At 37.7% G+C, this 21,834-nt stretch overlaps 1 protein-coding gene across 4 annotated transcripts in view; it reads left to right on the top strand.

Annotated features, from left to right (window-relative positions):
- Window positions 1-21,834, top strand: part of SATB2 (SATB homeobox 2) — a 200,579-nt gene that overhangs the window by 114,586 nt on the left and 64,159 nt on the right. For all 4 annotated transcript variants that reach the window (XM_023218251.2, XM_023218254.3, XM_023218258.3 and 1 more), the window contains one exon: window positions 7,281-7,753. In XM_023218251.2, coding sequence (XP_023074019.1) covers window positions 7,281-7,753 — 473 coding nt within the window. The remainder of the gene's footprint in view (window positions 1-7,280; window positions 7,754-21,834) is intronic.

Below are 21,834 nucleotides of genomic sequence, written 5' to 3'. Positions count from 1 at the left end.
TCTGCCATCTTCTTTTCTTTCTTTCTTTTTTTTTTTTTTTTTTTTTTTTTGGCTTATGTTCTTCTACCCAGGGTTTCTAGGAGAGGTTCTGGGGAATACTAGAGTGTTATCTTATTAAGGAATCCATTAGCACTCATTCATGCTAATCCATTTACATTTGCATAAGCATCTTAATGGCTTAAAGAAAAATCCATAGGCCAGAGATTCTGGAAATTTCTCAGTGCAAAGCCTTTTACCCAATTCATTACTTTCTACCCATTATAACTATGGACAAACCCCAGGGGCTATGTCACAAAAGCAACTGTGTTAAGGTTTGCAGCATGAAAATACTACCATAATAGCTCTAGAAATATTATCTATCTTTTTAGCAGTATTGATAAACTTGCAAGAGCTATACTCTAATTACTATTGCTATTGCCACTATATTTTTCTGTTTTCTATTCTATTTCTATTTCTAATTCTATTACAAGTCCCCAAAGTTAATGTCATAATTGTTTGATGTTACAAACCTGTTAATGGAAGACTCTGAATTCAAACCTATGCCTTTAGGACCCTGCAGTCTATATTCTGCTGCTTAAGGTGAACTGCCCAGTTTGGGGCATGTGGTTGTTAATAGTTTTAGGATTTGGGTCAGAAGCAATCAACTTTCCTACTGGTAAGTTTCACTTTGTATTGCATGTGTGTGTGCACAAGTGCACATGGCACATGTATGTGACATGAAAGACGGAAAACAGCTATTTTTCTTGTAATAGAAATTAATTGTCTTAAAATGGCACTTGTAAAGATGCTCTTAGATAAGTAACCTGCAAGGTTACTTTAAGACCACTTTACAGATAATCCTTTTACAGATAATTTTACAGATAATCCCCAGATCACTCATCTAGTTATGACCCAGGCCTTTGAAATTTCAGTTTGCTTTTCTTTCTACCTTTCCTATGCCACCTTGCTGTTATTGGCAGGCATCTGTGCCAATCAGATGCTTCATCTTTTGCTCAAAAACCTTCAGAAACTATATTTTAGGGCACTAAGTCATTGGATTATATTTTGAGCATTGAAATTTTATTATATTTACTTTACATAATTGCAAAAGAAATAATAGGAATTAAGTGCCACAATATAGGAGTGAAAGACTATATACATATACACACACACACACACATACATATATATGTATATATACACACATATATATACGTATATATACTTGTGTATATATATGTGTGTGTGTATTATTTTATTTTTTGAGTTTTGAAAATGTTCTTGTAACAACCTAAAATATATGAATATATATCAGGGATTTATAATATTTAAAATAAATACTTGGCTTCCTGGATGTACTGTAAAATGTGTCCTAAATAAAATAAGATTTTTGGACCAAATACCTTTTAATTGTAATGCAGGTACATTCCTGAGGGAGAAGTGTAACTTTCTCATCTGTGAACAACCAGCCACAGGCAGCAATTGTGAGCAATTGCTAGCTAATGGTCATAGGGTGCTCTTGGTTAGAGCATCATCGCTGTGAACTTGGTGAGGTTTTAGGAGTTTCTGAAATTCTAATATAGGGCTACAAAGGCCTTATCTGCTTTAGACTTAAATAGAATCCCAGAAGCTTAGAGAGTGGTTAGAAAATGGCTGCCCATTCCCTGCAGTTTTCGCTCAGTCCCAGGAAATTTGAAGGAATCTGCCAGATCCTCTTAGAACTCTGAGTTTTTCAGAGACCTGAACAGACTCCAGATCTGAACTGTTTTTCTGGAAAGTCTCTGGACTGGTACCTTTCCCCAGATGTTGGAATAGCTACCAAAAGCCTCACAGCTACTGGACATAGAAGCATTTGAGCCCCCCTTGCCTTGACGGTTTCTTAAACCATGTTCTGTTTGGGAACTTACATTAGAAGCTGGGGACATCATTCCTTTCCAGGCGATTCCCTCTCTGGTACTCACCCTCAAGGCTTCAGCCACAGTACAATCAAGTTCATTGTGAATTAAATTGAAGCTCTGATTTAAAGCTCTGGGAGCAGTTGTGAGTTATTTATTTATTTATTTATTTATGAGACAGCATTTCACTCTGTTGCCCAAGCTGGAGTGCAGTGGCACAATCTTGGCTCACTGCAACCTCTGGATTCAAGTGAATCCAACCTCCTGGATTCAAGCGATTCTCCTGCCTCAGTCTCCTAAGTAGTTGGGATTACAGGCATGAGCCACCACACCTGGCTAATTTTTGTATTTTAGTAGAGACCAGTTTTCACCATGTTGGCCAGGCTGGTCTCGAACTCCTGACCTCAAGTGATCCGGCCTCCTCGGCCTTCCAAAATGCTGGAATTGCAGGCGTGAGCCACTGTGCCAGGCCAGCAGTTGTGTTTTTACTGTCTCTTTAATAAGTAAGCATGTTGCCTTTGTCAGAATATTTTCTGTTGTGAATGTGAGCATTGCTTTCACCGTCAGAAACAGCACTACCATTTACCCTTCATTTTTTCCAGGATTTCTGATCTTCTGCTAAATACTGCAGGCATAAGATGGCCCTTAGGGCCAAGGTGATGTCTTTGGTCTTAGTTTAGTTTAAGACAGACTTAACATGATGTTTTCCATTACACAGTGAAAAAGCAAGAACACAAAACCAGGCACTGCTGTTAGGTCTGTGTTTCACACATTGTGATTACTTTCTAATTATTTTAAAAGAAAGAAGGAAAGGAAGGGAGAGATGGAAGGAGGGAGTAAAGGGAAGAAGAGAAAGAGAGAAGCAGGAAAGCAGGAAGGGAGGGAGGGAGGAAAGAAAAAGAAAAAGAAAGTTCAGGCTCAATTTTCTGATACAGTCTGGCACATCCTGATGCTCCCTCTCTTTTTTAAGCATCTGTACTTCACTTGCTGTGACTTAAGAGGCTAAAAACGTTATTCTGATATTATTTTTATAAGAGTGGCAGCAAGAACTAAATTAAAATGTTTTCAATTTAGGCAAAATCAGCCAGGCACGGTGGCTCATGCCTGTAATCCCAGCACTTTGGGAGGCTGAGGCGGGCAAATCACTTGAGTTCAGGAGTTGGAGACCAACCTGGCCAACATGGTGAAACCCCGTTTCTACTAAAAATATAAAAATTATCTGGGCACCGTAGCACATGCTTGTAATCCCAGCTACTCAGGAGGCTGAGGTACGAGAATCACTTGAACCTGGGAGGTAGAGGTTGCAGTGAACTGAGATTGCACCACTGCACTCCAGCCTAGGTGATGGAGTGAGACTGTCTCAAAAAAAAAAAAAAAAAAGGCAAAACCTGTGTAAATGGTTTCTGAATTCGTGTTGTGCCTTGGTCATTGGAGATGCATCCTTTTGAGAGCATTTGATCCTTAGTCATTCTTAAAGTCAAGATGATAATTTTTTCTTCTTCTTTCATTCTTGGGAGTAAAGAATTTGGCTTTTATTGGTAGAACTGTTAGGAACTGAAAAACATAAAGGGTGGCTAGTCTCAGAGACAGAATTTAAAAACTGGTAGCCCATGGGCAGATCTGGTTTTCAGAAATATTTTGTTTGGCTTTTATTGTATTTTGAAATGGAATTAGTTGCTAACACTTAAAAATTAGGAGATATCATGTAAAATCCAGATTTTTTGTTTTTTCAAAAAAAAGCAAAAAACAAAAACAAAAAAGAGGATAATGTAAGAAAGACAGAAACTGGCTGAGGTTAGGTAGTGGTTGCTACCTTTGAACTGGTTAGACTTTCTCTCCTCCACCTAGTTCTTCTGCAGCTGGCTTTGCTGGCTGTTATCTACCTGAACAGGTAGGTATTTGCATTTGCAGTTTCTTGATTAATATTTACTAAGTGGTTAGTACTTCATGGTGTTACTACGGATGTAATATGTTGCTATGTCTTTATAAGATACTTCCATAGTTACTGTTCTTAACTGTAAGAATTTATAAAGATCCACCTGGAAACTCATAAGGATAGAAAGAATGATTATGTATAACCTCACAGAATATGGACTGACATTATTCAGACTCTTATTGCACCAATTCATATAGGTTTCATGGAGCTCTGATGTTTATGCTTCATTGTGAACAAGATTTTAACTAGATCTATGAATGAAGTATTTTTAAATTATGTGATTTAGATATATCTCAAGAAAGTAAACTCACTCAAATGTTATTAAATTGTTGAAACGTGAAAATATCAAAATTTTGGAAAATTAACATTTGGTCAAATAATGCATTCTATAGGAGGATGGTTCTGTGTTTTTTCAGCAGAAAATGAAATAGATGGCCAGGCACAGTGGCTCACGCCTGTAATCCCAGTAATCCTAGCACTTTGGGAAGCCAAGGCAGGTGGATCACCTGAGGTCAGGAGTTTAAGAGCAACCTGGCCAAGATGGGTGAAACCCCATCTCTACTAAAAACACAAAAATTAGTTGAGTGTGGTGGTGGGGCATACACCTGTAATCCCAGTTACTCGGTAGGCTGAGCACAAGAATCACCTGAACCCGGGACGCAGAGGTTGCGGTGAGCAGAGATCGTACCACTACACTCTAGCTTGGGTAACAGAGTGAGACTCGGTCTCAAACCCCTCTCCCCACCAAGAAATGAAATAGATAAAATATTTCCTTATTAAGAATCTGAAAACATAATTTAATGTCTGAATTTATCTTTACTTTGACTGAATTAAAAGAAAATAAACAAAAGTGAATCCAATATTTAACTGAGACCAAATATTTCTGTCTCTAAGATTTTACTTTGGAATCAGTTCATGGTCTCTTTACCTTTTTTTTTTTTTTTTTTTTTTTTTTTTTTTTTTTTTTTTTTTTTTTTCAGTGAGGAAATTATGATGGTAATTCCTGTTCTATGGAAACTGTTAGATTATATTATCTGGAGGCTCCTAACCATTTGCTTGGTTTGGTTTTAAGGCTATGTACTTTAAAGTTTAATTAATATAATAATTGAAAAAGGTTTGCCTTTAGAAGATGAATAATTTGTTTTCTTAACCTTACGAGGGAAAGGTGACTTGTAAAACAAATGAATTACACTGTGAGGATTAGGCAGGGTGCAGTGGCTCACCTGTAATCCCAGAACTTTGGGAGGCCGAGGGGGGTGGATCACATGAGGCTAGAGTTCGAGAGCAGCCTGGCGAACATATTGAAACCCCGTCTCTACTAAAAATACAAAACATTAGCTGGGTGTGGTGGCGCGTGCTGGTAATCCCAGCTACTTGGGAGGCTGAGACAGAAGAATCACTTGAACCTGAGAGGTGGAGGCTGCAGTGAGCCGAGATTGCACCATCGCACTACAGCCTGGACAATAAGAGTGAAACTGTCTTTAAAAAAAAAAAAAAAAAAAAAAGCAAACATTGTAAGGATTAAGTTAGAAATTGAGCCCTAAAAGAAGTTTGAAGTAAACTCTTGACTTACTTGGGAGTTTATAGGAATGTTAAGCAAGAAATCAGGCTTTTTTTTTTTTGAGACAGAGTCTCACTCTGTCACCCAGGCTGGAGTGCAGTAGTGTGAGTTCCACTCACTGCAGTCTTCACCTCTGCCTCCTGGGTTCAAGCAATTCTCCCGACTCAACTTCCCAAATATCTGGGATTACAGGTGCGTGCCACCATGCCTGGCTAAATTTTGTAATTTCAGTAGACACGGGGTTTTGCTATGTTGGCCAGGCTGGTCTCGAACTCCTGACCCCAGGTGATCCACCAGCCTTGGCCTCCCAAAGTGCTGGGATTGCAGGCATGAGCCACCATGCCCAGCCAAACTGAGTTTCTTTAAAAAGCAGGAGAAAGCACTGTACTGTACATGTCTAAATATAAGGTGATACACAGACTTGGATGTTCACATGTTTTCCTAATGGGATATTTTGCATGCATAAAACTTGTAGACATGGATATAAAATAGTTAAATATCTACCCACATTTTAATGTATTAATTTACTTCCACACATACCTTTTTAAAGTCACATATTGCATAAAGTATTAATTTAGAAATACTACTTCGTTCCACCCTTACAGTTCATTGGCTTTATTCAGATGCTTCACATGTGATTTGGCATCAGTGTCTGTCATCACCAACTCCCCTGTTTTGAGTCATCTCACCCAGTTGTCCAGCACACATCATTTCTGCCTAAATTTCTTAAGACTCAGTATTTTTTTAATAAAACCATGATTCTGTCACTGTTAACTATATGCCAAGCCACACATGCCATTTGTATAATAGGGAGACAGTTTTTTTATATGTGTTCTATAGGTGAATATGTTTGATCTCTAGCTTCTTAAAGTTATCTTTAATGGACTTTTACATAGTCATATCCAGCATTTGCAATCATAAGAAATAATTACTAAATTTGTATGGATTTTTTGCTTTCAAAAAGAGATCTTGTTCTATTATGTTACACCTGTAAGCATTTAACACTAATAATGATGGGATTGTTTCAGCCCCATTTCTTTTCTCCAAACCAAACTTTGTTTTTCATGACAGAATAATACAGAGACTTGGATAAGGATTTGGCTATGAGGTGACTGTCTTTCCTGAGACATTATCTTAGGGAAAGAAAAATACTTGCCTTGTGCTTGTAGATATGTGATACTTAATTTCTTTTCCCTTTCAAAGTTATTCTTTAAATCTTTATTAAAGCGCAATATAATGTAATAAAGCAGATAACCTGGAGAGAGGGTGAATTTCATTTAATGGCAAGTTGAGGTGATGTTATTAATTTTGTTATTTTTTTCTTATCTGAGTACATAGCACAATGTTTAAAATATCAATTTCTTAAAGAAACATTTCTATAAAAATAGCAAGTGAGTCAATAAATGGATATACTATGTGGTAGACATTTTTTAATGAACATTTCCATGGTTGTATAATAATATTTATGTGAGCTTTTTACTAGAAGGTAGCACTTAATTTGTCAGGAGATGTTGTCCTTGTCATTTCCTGATAACCATTAACTACATACTACAGAAGATAAGAACAGCCGGTGCTTTTATGACAAAGGGTGATTGGGGAGATGATAGAGCTTGGGGATCTAAGAGGATTTAGAATGGTCAGTGGTTTCTGTCTTGGCTATTTAATGAAATGCTTACTTTTAAGAATTTTAACAAATTGAAGTGGCAAATATTTTTACTTTCTTTCATATGTTCCATGAAAAAAACCTGTTGTAACATTTTGCAGAAACGAATATCGCTTTTATGCTGGAACTTCCATCATTGTATGAAAAAATGTTTATATTATTAACATACCAAAAGTATAATTCAGTTCTACATATAAATTGTACCAATGAAAATAATGATGAATTATCACTTTTATCTCTTAACAGTGGAAAGAGTGGAACGAGAAAACCTTTCAGACTATTGTGTTCTGGGCCAGCGTCCAATGCATTTACCAAATATGAACCAGCTGGCATCCCTGGGGAAAACCAACGAACAGTCTCCTCACAGCCAGATTCACCACAGTACTCCAATCCGAAACCAAGTGCCCGCATTACAGCCCATCATGAGCCCTGGTCTTCTTTCTCCCCAGCTTAGTCCACAACTTGTAAGGCAACAAATAGCCATGGCCCATCTGATAAACCAACAGATTGCCGTTAGCCGGCTCCTGGCTCACCAGCATCCTCAAGCCATCAACCAGCAGTTCCTGAACCATCCACCCATCCCCAGAGCAGTTAAGCCAGAGCCAACCAACTCTTCCGTGGAAGTCTCTCCAGATATCTACCAGCAAGTCAGAGATGAGCTGAAGAGGGCCAGTGTGTCCCAAGCTGTCTTTGCAAGAGTGGCATTCAACCGCACACAGGTACAATTAGCACTGAACACTGTAATTAACAGTAATACCGGGGACAGAATTGAGATAGGTCATAATTATTTTTATCTGTTTAAAAAGTTTTATGGAGCTCAGCACATAGAATTAGATTAATTAATAATCCTTAGTTAATGAAACACTGTTACCATTGATCCATGTATGAACATGATTAATTTACTAATTGTTTAATTTTAATGATGTAATGGACATCTTTGAACCCAGCGTGCAACTCAGGACCCCAAATGTTACTAATGACTTGGGTATGTACTCTCGTCCTCTCCATTTACTGTTTCCAGATGTAACCCTGATCTTGAATTTTGTGATTATCACTCTCTTGCCATTTTTTTTTTTAAACAAATTATAAAACTATGCATGCCCAATCCATTTTTTCCCTTGGTTTTGAACTTTATAAAAGAAATAAAATTATGTTTTATAATTTTATAAGTAAAGTTTTATTTAAAAATCTATCAAAGTCCTTCAAAACATACCAGTTAGATTTAAGATATTGATAAAATGATACTGGATAGTTTACTCTTACTTTTAATGTTTGAGGGAATATAATATTACATGTTGAAAATGTAAACAGTTAATTCACACATGTCTTATTTTTATTGAGGGTGCTTATATGTAAGACATTGTTTTCCACCAGTAGTTCTTAAACTGGAGTGTGCATCAGAATCACCTGGAGGGCTGTGAAAACACAGACTGCTGGGCCTCATCCCATAGTTTCTGATTGAGTAAGTCTGAGGTTGGACTCAGAAATGAACCTTTCTAACAAGATCCCAGGTGATTATGATGGTAATGATCTGGGGCCACATGTTGAGAAACACTTACCTAGCCCTTATATGAGTAAGAACAAAGCAACTGTGCATAACCTCAGGGAGCTAACGATCTAGTGGTGAAAACCAAGTAACCAGATAACTAGAGTAAAATGTGAAGTGTGATGAGTAATGTTGGAGAGTGTAAGCAGTGGTTGTGGCGGAGGTTCATGGCGAGGTGGAGGTGAGGAATACTTCCAGGAGAATGAATACCGTAAGCCTTCAAGACAATAATAGGTTAAAATTTCAGCACCCTGGTAAACGCAAGGCAGGAAGCTAAGCTCTGTGTAGATGCAAAAAGGAGAAAAATAATGGGCAAGCACATATGTAAACAACACGCTAGAGTATTAGGTTGTCAAGGGGTTAGACCTTGAAGGATAAATAAAGTACAGCAGGCAAAGATGATGAAGAAGAAGAGTATTGTTTGAAACTAAAGAAATTCATAGGAAAAATGTTGAGTTAAAAAATGCAGGAATAATTTGAAGACATAAAACAACTCATTTCTGAGAAAAACTGTATGAATGTACAGAATGTAGGAATGCCTTCATTTATCTGATATCTGTTCAGAGACACATGATAACACACACTATAGATGGACCTTACAAATAAAAAAAGCATGCCGGATTGAAACCCCAGTAGTTTGGAAAATACAGGAATGTTTCCAAATTTAATTACTTCAGAAGTTAAGGGGCTGGGCATGGTGGCTCATGTCTGTAGTCCCAGCACTTTAGGAGGCTGAGATGGGCAGATCACTTGAGGTCAGGAGTTCAAGACCAGCCTGGCCAACATGATAAAACCCCGTCTCTGTTAAAATAAAACAAAAAAATTAGCCGGGCATGGTGGTGCGTGCCTGTAGTCTCAGCTACTCAGGAGGCTGATGCAGGAGAATCACTTGAACCTGGGAGGCAGAGGTTGCAATGAGCCGAGATCGTGCCACTGCACTCCAGCCTGGGTGACAGAGTGAGACTCCATCTCAAAAAAAAAAAGAAGTGAAAACTCTCACTGGAAAGAAATCTGATAAATATTGGTAAATTGGATTGCCTGATGCAAGATAACACTCAAAAAATGCACCTAAGTGAAATGTTATACCAGTTATAAATATTTTACATTTATCAGTGGTTCATTGTTAAAGAGGGTCGTCTGCTTACTTTTGGTTTCCACTTCTTTTGCAAGAAAACATTGAGGTAAGAATTTTGTAGATACTGTTTAAGCAATCCTGCATGAGTTAAATAGATAGTGTTTTTGTTAAGTCAGTTAATACAGTTTTTCTCTCTTGTTTGAAAGTGTGTTGGATCTCTGGTTGAATTGAAGTGTATTTCTGTTATATAGGCAATTTTAATTTTTATTAGTTTTGAAATTGTCCTATGATTAATGAGTCATTGAAAAATGAGTTTTTGTGCCGAGTGCGGTGGCTCATGCCTATAACCCCAGCACTTTGGGAGGCTGTGGCTGGCAGATCACGATGTCAAGAGAGCGAGACCATCCTGGCCAACATGGTGAAACCCCATCTCTACTAAGAATACAAAAATTAGCTGGGCGTGGTGGCTTGTGCCTGTAATCCCAGCTACTTGGGAGGCTGAGGTAGGAGAATCACTTGAACCAGGAGGTAGAGGTTGCAGTGAGCCGAGATTGCGCCACTGCACTCCAGCCTGACAACAGAGCGAGACTCCGTCTCAAAAAAAAAAAAGAAAAAGAAAAATGAATTTTTGTTAATGGTTGGGATTTTCTTACTGGCCTCATGTGGCAAGTTTTGGTTATCTCTCATTATATATATTTTACCTTTTTATGGGAAAAACTACTCTTTTTGGTGTAAAGATATTTTTTATATTTTCTTTGCTTGTAAAGAGTTATTATCAATTTGCAAGTATAAAAACTGCAAGTGTAGTTGGTAGTTCATAAGAAAGGTAGATAATAAAACTTAAAAGGGATGGCACAGATTGAAAAAGGCCTTGAGTGCCAAGACAAGAGCTCTGAACTTTTAACAGGTGCTGGAAACCATCAAAGGTCTTATGTAGGAATATGCTGTGCTCCCACCATCTTAATTAGATCTTATGGAGGTTTGATAGCAAGGGGGTAGGAATATCATTTAGGAGGCTGCTGCTAGTATCCAGGTGAAATGTATGGAGGTTTTGAACTAGGCTGGTGGGGAGGGTACAGAGAAGAAACATTTTGGAAATAAAATGGACAGAAAGTATATAAATGGATAAAGAGAGGAGTAGAACTGACACCAAGCTTTAAGCCCGATGACTGAGAATAAAGGTGTAATTATGAAGGGAATCCAGGAAGACGTGGGAAGAGTGGTTGGAGTAAGGTTAAAGTGATAGTTTTAGATTGGGTTATTTTGATGTTGAAGTGTTGGCCGACTTCAACACTTCACGACATGTGAAAATGTGCAACAGTCATTGAAAATATGAGTTTGGTGCAAGGAAGAGTTATCAGGGCTGGAGCAAGAGATTAGAAATGTTGTCACAGAGCCTGGGACAGGAAATGGAAGAGTCAGGGGATGGAAGGGGAGAAACCACCACTATCACCACCACCACCAGTGGCAGCACTAGCCGCAGGAAAGAGAGACAGAAGACATGCCAGGAGATGGGAGCAGGTAGAGATGGAGGAATAGGGAGACAGTAGCGAGAGTATAGAGGATATGTGTGGAGAGTTTCCAGAAGAAGACTTGTCTACTTGTGGAAAGCTGAGAAGTTGAGTGAGAGGCCTAAAACCATGTCATGAGATTTGGCAGTTGGTTGGGAGAAGACTGGCAAAGTTTAGAGTATAATTTTCATTAGAGTGGTGGGGACAGGAGCCAGAATTCAGGAGTTAAGGAGTGATTAACTGTTGAGGATGTAGAAGTAAGTACATGACACTTTCCAAAATTTGGTGTTGAAAGGGAGGCCAGAGTGGGTGGACAGTTTGGACATGATAGGGGATCAATTTGAGATCACAGGATTTGGGAAGATCACAGCATGAACTGGTGATGGTACCAATCATTGTGGTTTGGTAACGGTCTTCAGCGGTGCTGGAACTTCAGGACTGGGAGCAAGGAAGAAACACAGTGGGATTGTTTGAGGTTTGGTGCTGACATTTTAGGTATGACAGGAGGCCAAGAGAGGTAAAATCTCTTGTTCCCTTGACTCTTAGCTAATTTATACATTCTAATATTGACAGAGTCTGTTGACATCCTTGAAAATGAGTTTAGAGGTCCTGAGAGACTCTTACATGTTCCAGACATCACTCTTCCACTTTGTCTCGTGATTCAAAGTACTCGGGCAATATTTGTGTGTCCATAGTTATCTGGACTGGGGTTATAAAAGGCTCTGGTCCTTTTGAGCAAGTCTGTTGCATACTACTGCAAAATGAAAATTAGAAGGATCTGTCTTTTGGCTCTGTATTTTGCAGTTCTCTGTGTGTGTGTGTGTGTGTGTGTTGTGTGTGTGTTCGTTCATCTATCATTCATGTGTATGAACAGGCATTTCATGGCTAGCCAACATTTTATTGCATGGTTATGTATACAGCTCCTTTGGCTAAGGATAAAATTGAAAGCATGGTTGTATCACTTTGGATTTTAGAAGCACATACAGTATACATTTTATCCAAGTAGCATGAAGCATGAGCGAAGACTCACAATGCGGCAAAACAAAGACAGATCATATTGGTGAGAGTGTATACTTTGCCAAGGCCCTAGACTCCTGGAGGTCTGTCTTCTCCCATATAATCCTTTTTGTCTATTTTTATGGATTAATGATTTTTCTTTGGCATTGCCATCTTTCAAGTGCCAAGTTATAAAAGGTCTAATTGAAGCATGGAACACATTTTATTATTTTCCTGCTGCCATTAAATTTGTAAGATGGCTACACCCAGAAAGAAACATTCACTTTCAATCAACATGAGCTTGAGTTCATGGGCCAGCCTTGAGGATATCAAATGGAAACTGCGTAGGAATGTATGAGTATTTCCTTTTAAAATTCTGCTTTTAATTTAGGAAAGCTTTTCATCCCTCTGGGATCATAACCTGTTGTGTATAAAGCCCAACCTAATCAAGGTAGATGGTATTGACAGAATGACATAGTTTGAACTTAAGCAGGAGGTCAGTGGGCAGATTGTTTTTTGCTGTATGTACTGTAGTCACTAACAGCAGGACTGGGCAGCTGGTTTTACCAGCGGTATTGTTAAATGGAAAATATGGTATATTATGCCTCATGAAACCAGCCATAGATTTTCCAAATGTTTAGACTTTTTTGAGTGGAGTCAGACATTTATGAATAATATAATGACTTGCCAGCTATAATAAACAAAAATAAACATTGTAGCATATCCTCAGTCTATTGAATATTTTCCAGAAACAGTTCATGATCTCCATTATTCATATATGATCAAATTCAATAAAAAGCATTTTAATACATTTTGTCACCTTATATTTTGTGTTCCTGGATTTGTGCTTCATGGTTATACCAAGAACAAATTGTGTGTGTGTGTATGTGTGTGTATAATAAAATAATATGCAAACATTTACAAATCTGGAACTGTTAAAAAAAAAAAAAAAACTCTGCCCAGCTTTTCATGTTTAAGGCTTCCAGATGAAAAACTTAAATTCATAATAAATAACATTTCAAATGTCAGTTCTCTAGAGAAACTATTAATTACCTTGTTATGGCTGATTCATTGTCACCATATCATTTGATGATGTAAAATAACATAAGAGAATAGAACCATATTTTCAAGAGCTTCTTTTTAGTTTATTTTTATGTTAATAAATATGTCTTTTAAGAACATAAAATGTATTTGTTTAATAAAATGATGCCCTATCCACACTTTATGACAAAGTCATGGCGTCTGCTGGAGTCAGAGATAGGCAGCCTTTTGCCAATATGATTTTATTTTTTATTGTTTTTTTTTTTTAATCTTTACATTTCTCTTTTGGGTTGCTAACAAAAACATACATGGTCTAAACTAGGAACATAAAATTGAGTCACTTGTTCTGGGCTAGGAATATAGCACATTAGAGGTCATGCAATGCCAGGATATGGGATCTCCAGCATGGGCCTGAGACTAACATGTTTCTAGACACAGGGTGTGGCAGAGCCTTGTGTCCTGTCTGAGCCATTAGGTCATTATGACCTTACATAAAATGCATTCTGAGTATCACCACTCTTTTTTTTTTTTTTTTTTACTAGTCTGTTGAAAGATAAGATTAGCCCTGCTTTCTGTGTCTCTGAAGACTTTTATGGCAAATGAGACCCAGTGAAAACAGTAAGGTGAAAGTGATAAGGCATTTTCTGACCTGGTCATTAATATTCAGGCAATCCCATGATACATTTCTAAGCACTTTAACCTGTGGCCACAAATTGAGATGGGTGGTTATACACTGAAGGAGGCTGAGGCAGACAACATCCCTGCTCTGTTTTTGATGTTCCCCTGCCCCCACCCCACCCACGGTTTTACTTCTGAAAGCCTGCGTCTGCTGTTAGGCTTTTCCGTTAACAGCTCTCCAGTTTGGGCTACTGATTTTCTTTGCTCATCCTGGCAGAGATAGAAATGCTTAGCACTGTCTTATGGGTACAGGAGGATGACAACAGGGCAGCTCCCAGCCTCCTGTAGTAGCGACAGCTCTGAAGCATAACTTCCACTCCAGAGCACTCTGCAGGCCCAGGCTGAAGCTGGGACTTTGCTTGCATTTCTTCTCTTCCCTGTCCTGCTCCTCACACTCCCTCAGCAGTTTCCCTTGGAAGTCCATCTTAATAAATCACTTGTGTGGTAGTCGCAGATCTGAGGATCTGCATTTTATCCCAGATTATAGATCCATGCCATTTCTAGCCTAATTGATCATGCCATGGGGTAGTAGTTTGAGTAAAACCTATCCATAGATTTATGTCCACTTTTTCTGCAAATCAAAAGCCATATGATAACTATGGAACTAGTATAGAATTTTTTACTCCTTTCTTTTGAAAATATTATCAGTATTATTGTTGAAAACCTATGCCCCCTATAGCTCTGCAATTCAATGGATCAATATTGATATTGCCCAGGCTGACTTATGGATATTGAATGTGGGGAGAGAGAGAGAGAGTGAATAAAAATGAGACAGAGACAGACGTTGGATGTAAGGCCTTAGGAGATTTACCAAACTTGACTTAAATGAAAACTGTACTTGCTGGGTCTAAATGGTGAATTACATGATTCTGTGGGTTTGAGAGTGGCTTTGCCCCTTGGCCCTACTTCTCCTGTGCTCCTGCAGTGATGCAGATAGTGTCTGTGGGAATAAGAAGCTCTATCAGGTTCCTTTTTTTTTTTTCCATATTCGTTTTTGCTTATATCGTGAATTTATTTTAATGCTGACATCGTTTGACTTACTAGGCCTATGTACGTAAAATATGTTGCTTGACTAATTTGTTTATATCTTTGCCTTTTGACAGTGTGATTATGAATTCCAACCTTAAGCATTCTTTTGCCCTTTGTTACTTTGTGGACTTTAAAAAATTAATCAGGGATTTATGCCAGTATGGAAAGGTTTGTGACAGTATTTTAAAAGACTTAATATTACTGAGGGATGGTTGTAGAATGCCCACTGACCTATAATAAGCATGGTTTCATAAAATATGTACAGTGAATCTTCCTTAATAGATAAACTATTCTCTAATTTATTTAAAAATCCAATGACCTACATATTCGTATGTTCAGAAATCTCCCTTCTACTAACATTGTTTCTCCTCTGAGACCTTCCATCTGAGCAAATCTGTTAAATGAAGTAGAGGAAGCTTTGATCCAAACTAGGCTAAATCCAGTGGAACGGATGCCCCGTCACATGTGAATGGCAGCATTAGAATGCTAGAAAAGGGAAATTAGGTGTGATCCTCATATCTTCTCTATACCACTGTCTCCTTACCTTGGTGGCAGAGTTCAGGAAACATCCTTATGCAAGGAATTAGCAATAAGAAGACTGTATCCTTTGAAAATGAAACATTTGCCATACTCGTTATGTTGTATGGTTCTCCCCCCCCCCCCCCCCCCCCCCCCCCACCTAGCAGATCATGCCATAATTAAGAAAGTTTCAGGTTCATTTTGTGTCTCAGGTAGTTCTTCTGAGCCAGTTCTTGAAAACATGTTTTCAGTTGCAAGTACAGATGTGTTTTGCAAAATGTGCTATTCTTTTGTAACAGTAAGTCTCTAATTTGGTGTCTCGCTCCTTCAGTTCATTGAAAAAGTCGCAGAGTTATGCAATTTGCAACCTTACATCAAAGGCCTTGCTTGGGAAAGCCGTGCATCCTGGTTTTATGTGATAGAGAACAGGATTTTAAAAATCCTCTGGGAACTCATTTTGTTGTCTTGCCTTCATTTGACTACTTTTAGTTTTTATGAGACTTTGCGAAAAAATCTGCAGTTTACTCATCAAAGCCACATCATTTGAAGAAACTTAAGACAAGGATCATAAATACAATTTATGAAGTCACTCAGCAACTGGAGAATGTTTTCAATGGATTGGAAAATTAGATTGAATGATGTATCAGGAAAGCTGACAGTAAGGTCAACTGCTAAAATGTAAACATTCGTGTGAAATGGCATGGCTTTTGCTTTTATTCTTTTTTGACACAGTGTTTATAGTATATTCATGCCCCGAATTATTAAGGTTAAAATGACTCAGGACTTGCTAAACGTTATATTTTGAAGTGGCACAGTTAGGAAGGGATACGTAGCAATAACATGAAAATTCTGTCAACCAAAATATTTAGGAGTCTGAGCTTCAGTGTGTTACCAGTCAGTTTTTTGGAGTAGAAACTTCTCTTTTAACTCCTTTGTTTGAGTTATACATATTGTTAGCCAAAGGTTGGCACAATTTAATCATATATACAGTTTATATTTCTAGAAAATTTGACCTTTAAGGTGTTCAGAATTCTGTCAGCCTACATCTAATCTCAGTCATCATTATTTCTCACTCTCCAATAGAGATAACAAGCACCCAGCAAGTCATAGAGTAATAGAATACAATGTAAATCCAGGGGTCTTGACTCCATGGTCCAGTGAGCTGGTTATAAAATGACAAGGAAACCTGTGAAAAAAGGAAGTCCACCCACTGAAAGATGAGCTGTAAATATGAAATGCCACAGATCAAGCATGAACCTGTTATTGAGTTTTGAAGTAAATAATATACCCTCTTTTGATTTCAGAACATTAAATTAATAAAGTGGGAAGAGATGGCCCTGGTTGCTTCACAAAATAAACAGTCTTTCATTTCAGGATCACTGGCTTGAATTCATAGATTTACAGATTATAATAATATTAATATCTCCCAGGATAGCAGTGTCTCAAAGTTATTAGATTGCTTGAGGCTAGCCCTGTAGGTAGCAGGTTTCCTTTAGTTTCCCTTACACATATAAGACTATCTGTTGTTAATTGGCACCTTTTTAAGGCACTCTCAACCACAAAACATGGATTCATAGGTCAAAGGGCTCATCTAAACAGACTTGGGGGGATGATGGCTTTGTTTGTGCTCTGAATACAGAGAAGGCTAATTTAGCAGCTGTCACACATAGGCAACTCTCCTCTCACTTCTAAATCCACCTGAAATAGAGACTTGTATGTAAAGGAAGACCTTTCTTTTCTCCCTCCTTCACAGAACTCATGCAAGAGAATCAGAAGAAGCAAACATGATGACATACTGGTCTGTCTTGTTCTTCTTTTTTTCAGGACAGAGTCTCGCTCTGTCACCCAGGCCCGGAGTTCAGTGGTGCCATCTCGGCTCACTGCAACCTCCGCCTCCTAGGTTCAAGCGATTCTCCCACCTCAGCCTCCTGAGTAGCTGGGACTACAGGCATGCACCGCCATGCCTGGTCAATTTTTTGTATTTTAGTAGAGATGGGGTTTCACCATGTTGCCCAGGCTAGTCTAGAATTCCTGAGCTCAGGCAATCACCCACCTCAGCCTCTGAAAGTGCTGGGATTACAGGCTGAGCAATCACACTCAGCCTATCTTTTCCTTTCATCCCTGACCAATGTGCAAAGTCCTTAACAATTAGTTACCAGACTTATTTTAGAAAATTCAGGCTTCCCTGTTTTTACTGAAGAAAACTCTCTTTTGGTAAGTTATAAGCTTGTTTCACAATTCTCTAACAGGGAATGATTGACTCATTTCACATAGATAGAGGTCTCTATCCTCAATGAAGACTTTCATCTCTAGTGAATATGTTTCAGCAGAAACTTGCACTTTTTGTTGTTGTTGTTGTTTGTTTGCTTTTAAATGGGAGTCTTGCTCTGTCATGCAGGTTGGAGTACAGTGGCATTATCTTGGCGCGCTGCAACCTCTGCCTCCCGAGTTCAAGTGATCCTTCCACCTCAGCCTTCCGAGTAGCTGGGATTACAGGCATGCGTCACCATGCCTGGCTAATTTTCTTTTGTATTTTTAATAGAGACAGGGTTTCCCCATGTTGGCTGGTCTGGAACTCCTGACCTCAAGTGACCTGCCCGCCTTGTCCTTCTAAAGTGCCGGGATTATAGGCGTGCGCCACCACATCCGGCCGAAACTTGCACTTTTAATGTGAAAGTCCGCTGTTGTATTATTTAACTAGTCTCCCAAAATTCTGAGTGATGTTATATTTACAGTATAATTTTTATTAAAAATGTACAAGGAAACACTAGCTTTAAATCCCATTATTTGTATATTTTTCACCATTGCTCAATTAAAGCAATTTTAAAAATATATACAAGGAGTTTTCCTTTCATGGTCATTTATTGAAATTATGACCATTTGGCCTTGGGTTAATTGCATATTTGCTCAAATAAAGTGAAGTAAGTTTAAAGGCCAGAAATGCTGAAGAAAAATATAATTGTTATCAATTTGAAATTACTAGGTCGTTTCAATTCTGTATACAGTTCTGTGTCTAAAATTGTCAGTATAGACTATAGAATTTACTTCCAAAATTCTCTGACTGCAGTACCTATAAGAAATACTTTTTACATCATGAGCTGGTACACACCCACAGATGAACACGTGCACACACACCTGTGTGTCTGTCTCTAGTTTTATCTCATTTCTATCTGTATATTTCTAAAGCAAAGGCTTCATGAAAGAAAAAATCCTTCATGGAACAATGCTCTTACCATGTGTTAAACACTTTGGTACTTTCTAAGGTTTTTAATTCCAATTCATAATAGAAAGTTAGCTATGATATGTTAAATTATGATCCACTAATAATTATGACCCATGTTTGAACAGTGATACAGATTAAAGCTGATTTTTGAAGATAGCAGTTACTTAGAGAAAAAAAGTTGTTTTACTTTTCTGAAGTATAAATTGACTATCTTAATTTAGTGTTATCTAGAATATTCATGTGGTCATTTTGCATCATATAATTTATTACATTTTTCTTTATACCCTTCTCTATGTCAAATAGTTTTAATTATTCCACTTCCTAAAAGTTATTATATTTTCTGCCTTCTCTATGAGAAGACATTTAGCAAAGTATAACAAGAGTATCTTGAATATTTAAAGTTGTAGGTGTAAAATAAAAATTGTACTGTGAACCTTACTCCAACCACTCTTCCCACGTCTATGTACTATGCCATAGGGAGATTAATTGATCCTTGTCCAATTAGAGCCCAATTTCGAATCCAGCGAGTCTGATTTCATGACTCACACTCATAACTACTTTATTCTCAATCATTTCTGCTACCACACAGTGGAAGATGAAGGACATAATCTCTTCTTCAAAGAGATACAAGGGGTAAACAGACTTTCAAACCAGTAACCCTTTTGTGAAATCATTAGGACTGTGAAGTGTCCCATGTGCTATGTGAGAACAGATGCTTTTGACCCTGAAGATAATTAAAACGAATGCAGAAATATTTCAGCAGGAAAGAACATTTTATAACTGTTTCAGAAAGAGTCAACTCAAGTGTTAATAGACTGCTTTGCTTATATCTGAAGGCATCTGATACATTTGAGATATAAATATTCAATAAATGTATTTTTTTGTTTTGTTTTAAGAAAGTACTATTTTTGCCAAAGTTTTGACAAAGTAGCCAAAGCTAGTAAATTTTTGGGGCAGGTTGCCAACAGTTGTTTTATAGAACACTCATGGAAAGTAGGAATAAGAAGGGCCCAGAACTTTGTGAATGAAATAGTGGTAGTGCCAGGTACTTGAGGTGTGAGTAGAAACCATGTATGTGCCCAGAGCTGAAGAACACTACTAGTAAAACGTTTCCAAAGGGAACCTGTTCAGTTCTGTTTGCTTTCACTTTTTAGTGCTAATGTGTTTTATAAATTTTGACTTGGATTGTGTGTAGCCTCTTATTCCAGTATCTAAGACTTCCTAGAGACACCAAGAAGGAAGGGATAATCATTATATAGATTAAGTAGGCAAAAACAAACAAACAAACAAAAAACAGTAAATTTGCCAGGAATCTGGTTTTGGCTAAGTTCCTCTATTGTATGTGCTCCAATGTGGCTTGGTCAAAGGTATTGCAGTTAAGGGAACACAGACCGTTCTGGCTTCAAGAATGCTCTGTTGTATCTACTCACTTTGTGTTACGTGGGTCCTGTATTCTGATGTGAAAGTTGGCACAAGTGAAATTGTATTGTATCCACAAAAAACAAATCTGTGAGACAAGTGTTTTACTTAATACATTACAGACTTGGGGTACCTAAAATATTTGCTCTAAAGTGAAGTTTGCATGACCCAAAATTTCAGTTTCAATTATCTTGTTTTCAGCAGGCTGAATGAAAAGATCTTGAGTATAATGTGAGTCATGTTTTCAATATGTAGCCTGCCAGGGCCTGCTGCTAGCTATTCAGCAAAGATAGGACTCCCACTCCCAGAAATTTAAAAAATATGCATTTGGTGCCTTCTTAAACCATTCCTATATATTACCAACTAGCAGCTAAGTACAAAATACGCAGATTCTGCCCCCAAGGAGTTTACTGTATCATGGCAGGAAGGTTTTATAGTAGCACAGTGCAAAAGATGTCACATAAATGTGAAGTAGAACTCTTGCTGTTTTGGTTCAAAGGAGGGAGAAAGTATTTCCAACTGCAGTGTACATACATATACACATGTATACCTAGTCTTTTAGTGCTTTGCTGAATATATCTCTATAGTAACAACGTTTGTCTGCAAACATTACTTTTGTATATGCATTTATATTTGCAGAATACATTAATTCCCTTTAGATGCTCAAATCTATCCACCCCATCCTACAAAAATGCCATATGCATAGGCTGTCTTTCCTAATAAAGAAATATTGTAATAAAAAGAGAGGTTTTATTAAACTAATGCAATAACGACATTTTCTTTGAGGATTTAACGCATCATTTTTAATAATAAAAATCAAATTGTCATTGTTGTGCCCTGTATACCTTTTATTCAAATCAGACTAAGTACTCTGACTTCATGGCTAAGCAATGCTCTGGGGTGCGGGGGATGGGGTGAGTATTTTTAGCATTACACAAATGAATTTCAGCAGCTAGATTCATAGTGGGGTTGTAGATTATGAATACAGAACCCAGGGAAACCTGTTAATATTTGTGAACAGAGAGGGAAATGCCTCTCATGAGTATCTGGAAGGAAATGAGAGACTGGAGGTTAGGAGAGAAACAATTTTGTTAGGTCAGCTTTCAGGTAGTAGGATACCAGTACTTTCTACAGCCGTGCCACTGAGTTAGCCACTTTGGTTAACTCTGAATTGACCGCTGAAATTTAAGAGTTCATTTTGTGTGATTAGACTAGGTTTGATATTACATAGTTTTCTTAAAAGGCTACCAGTTTTTTGCTTCCCTGTCAGCTGGACACAGATATTTCAGAATTATGTGAAAATTAAGGCTAGCAAGCATACAAAAGGGGTGAAACATGAGGAGTAAGGTCCCTTATTTGGAAGGAGCCTTTTTTTTTTTTTTTTTTTTTTTTTTGACATTTCAAGGGAAACGTGATAGGTTATCCAGGGGCAGGGTGGATGGTTGACCCATATGAGTGCCAAGGCTCCTTCCACCTCTAGCCTTCTGTAATTTTAATCTGTAAAATGGGAGGATGTGATTTTTTTTTAACCTTACTGATTGGTTATGACACTATTTGTTTAAAGCAGTATATAATTATGAACTAAAATACATTTTCCCTAATAAGTGTTCTGAATCATATACCTTTAAAGAGATGTAACTTGATTTCTGAAGGCGAGTGTCATACCAGAATTAATAATTATAATATAATATGAGGGGATAGGGCTTATTTTCTCTGTCTAGTTCAAATGTTTCTAAAGAAGTGCTCAGCATATGATTTTACTT

Source organism: Piliocolobus tephrosceles, chromosome 11 (assembly GCF_002776525.5).
Source record: "Piliocolobus tephrosceles isolate RC106 chromosome 11, ASM277652v3, whole genome shotgun sequence".
Lineage (NCBI taxonomy): Eukaryota > Metazoa > Chordata > Mammalia > Primates > Cercopithecidae > Piliocolobus > Piliocolobus tephrosceles.
The sequence above is the reverse complement of the archived record's forward strand: the minus strand, read 5'-3'. Positions and strand labels throughout refer to the sequence as shown.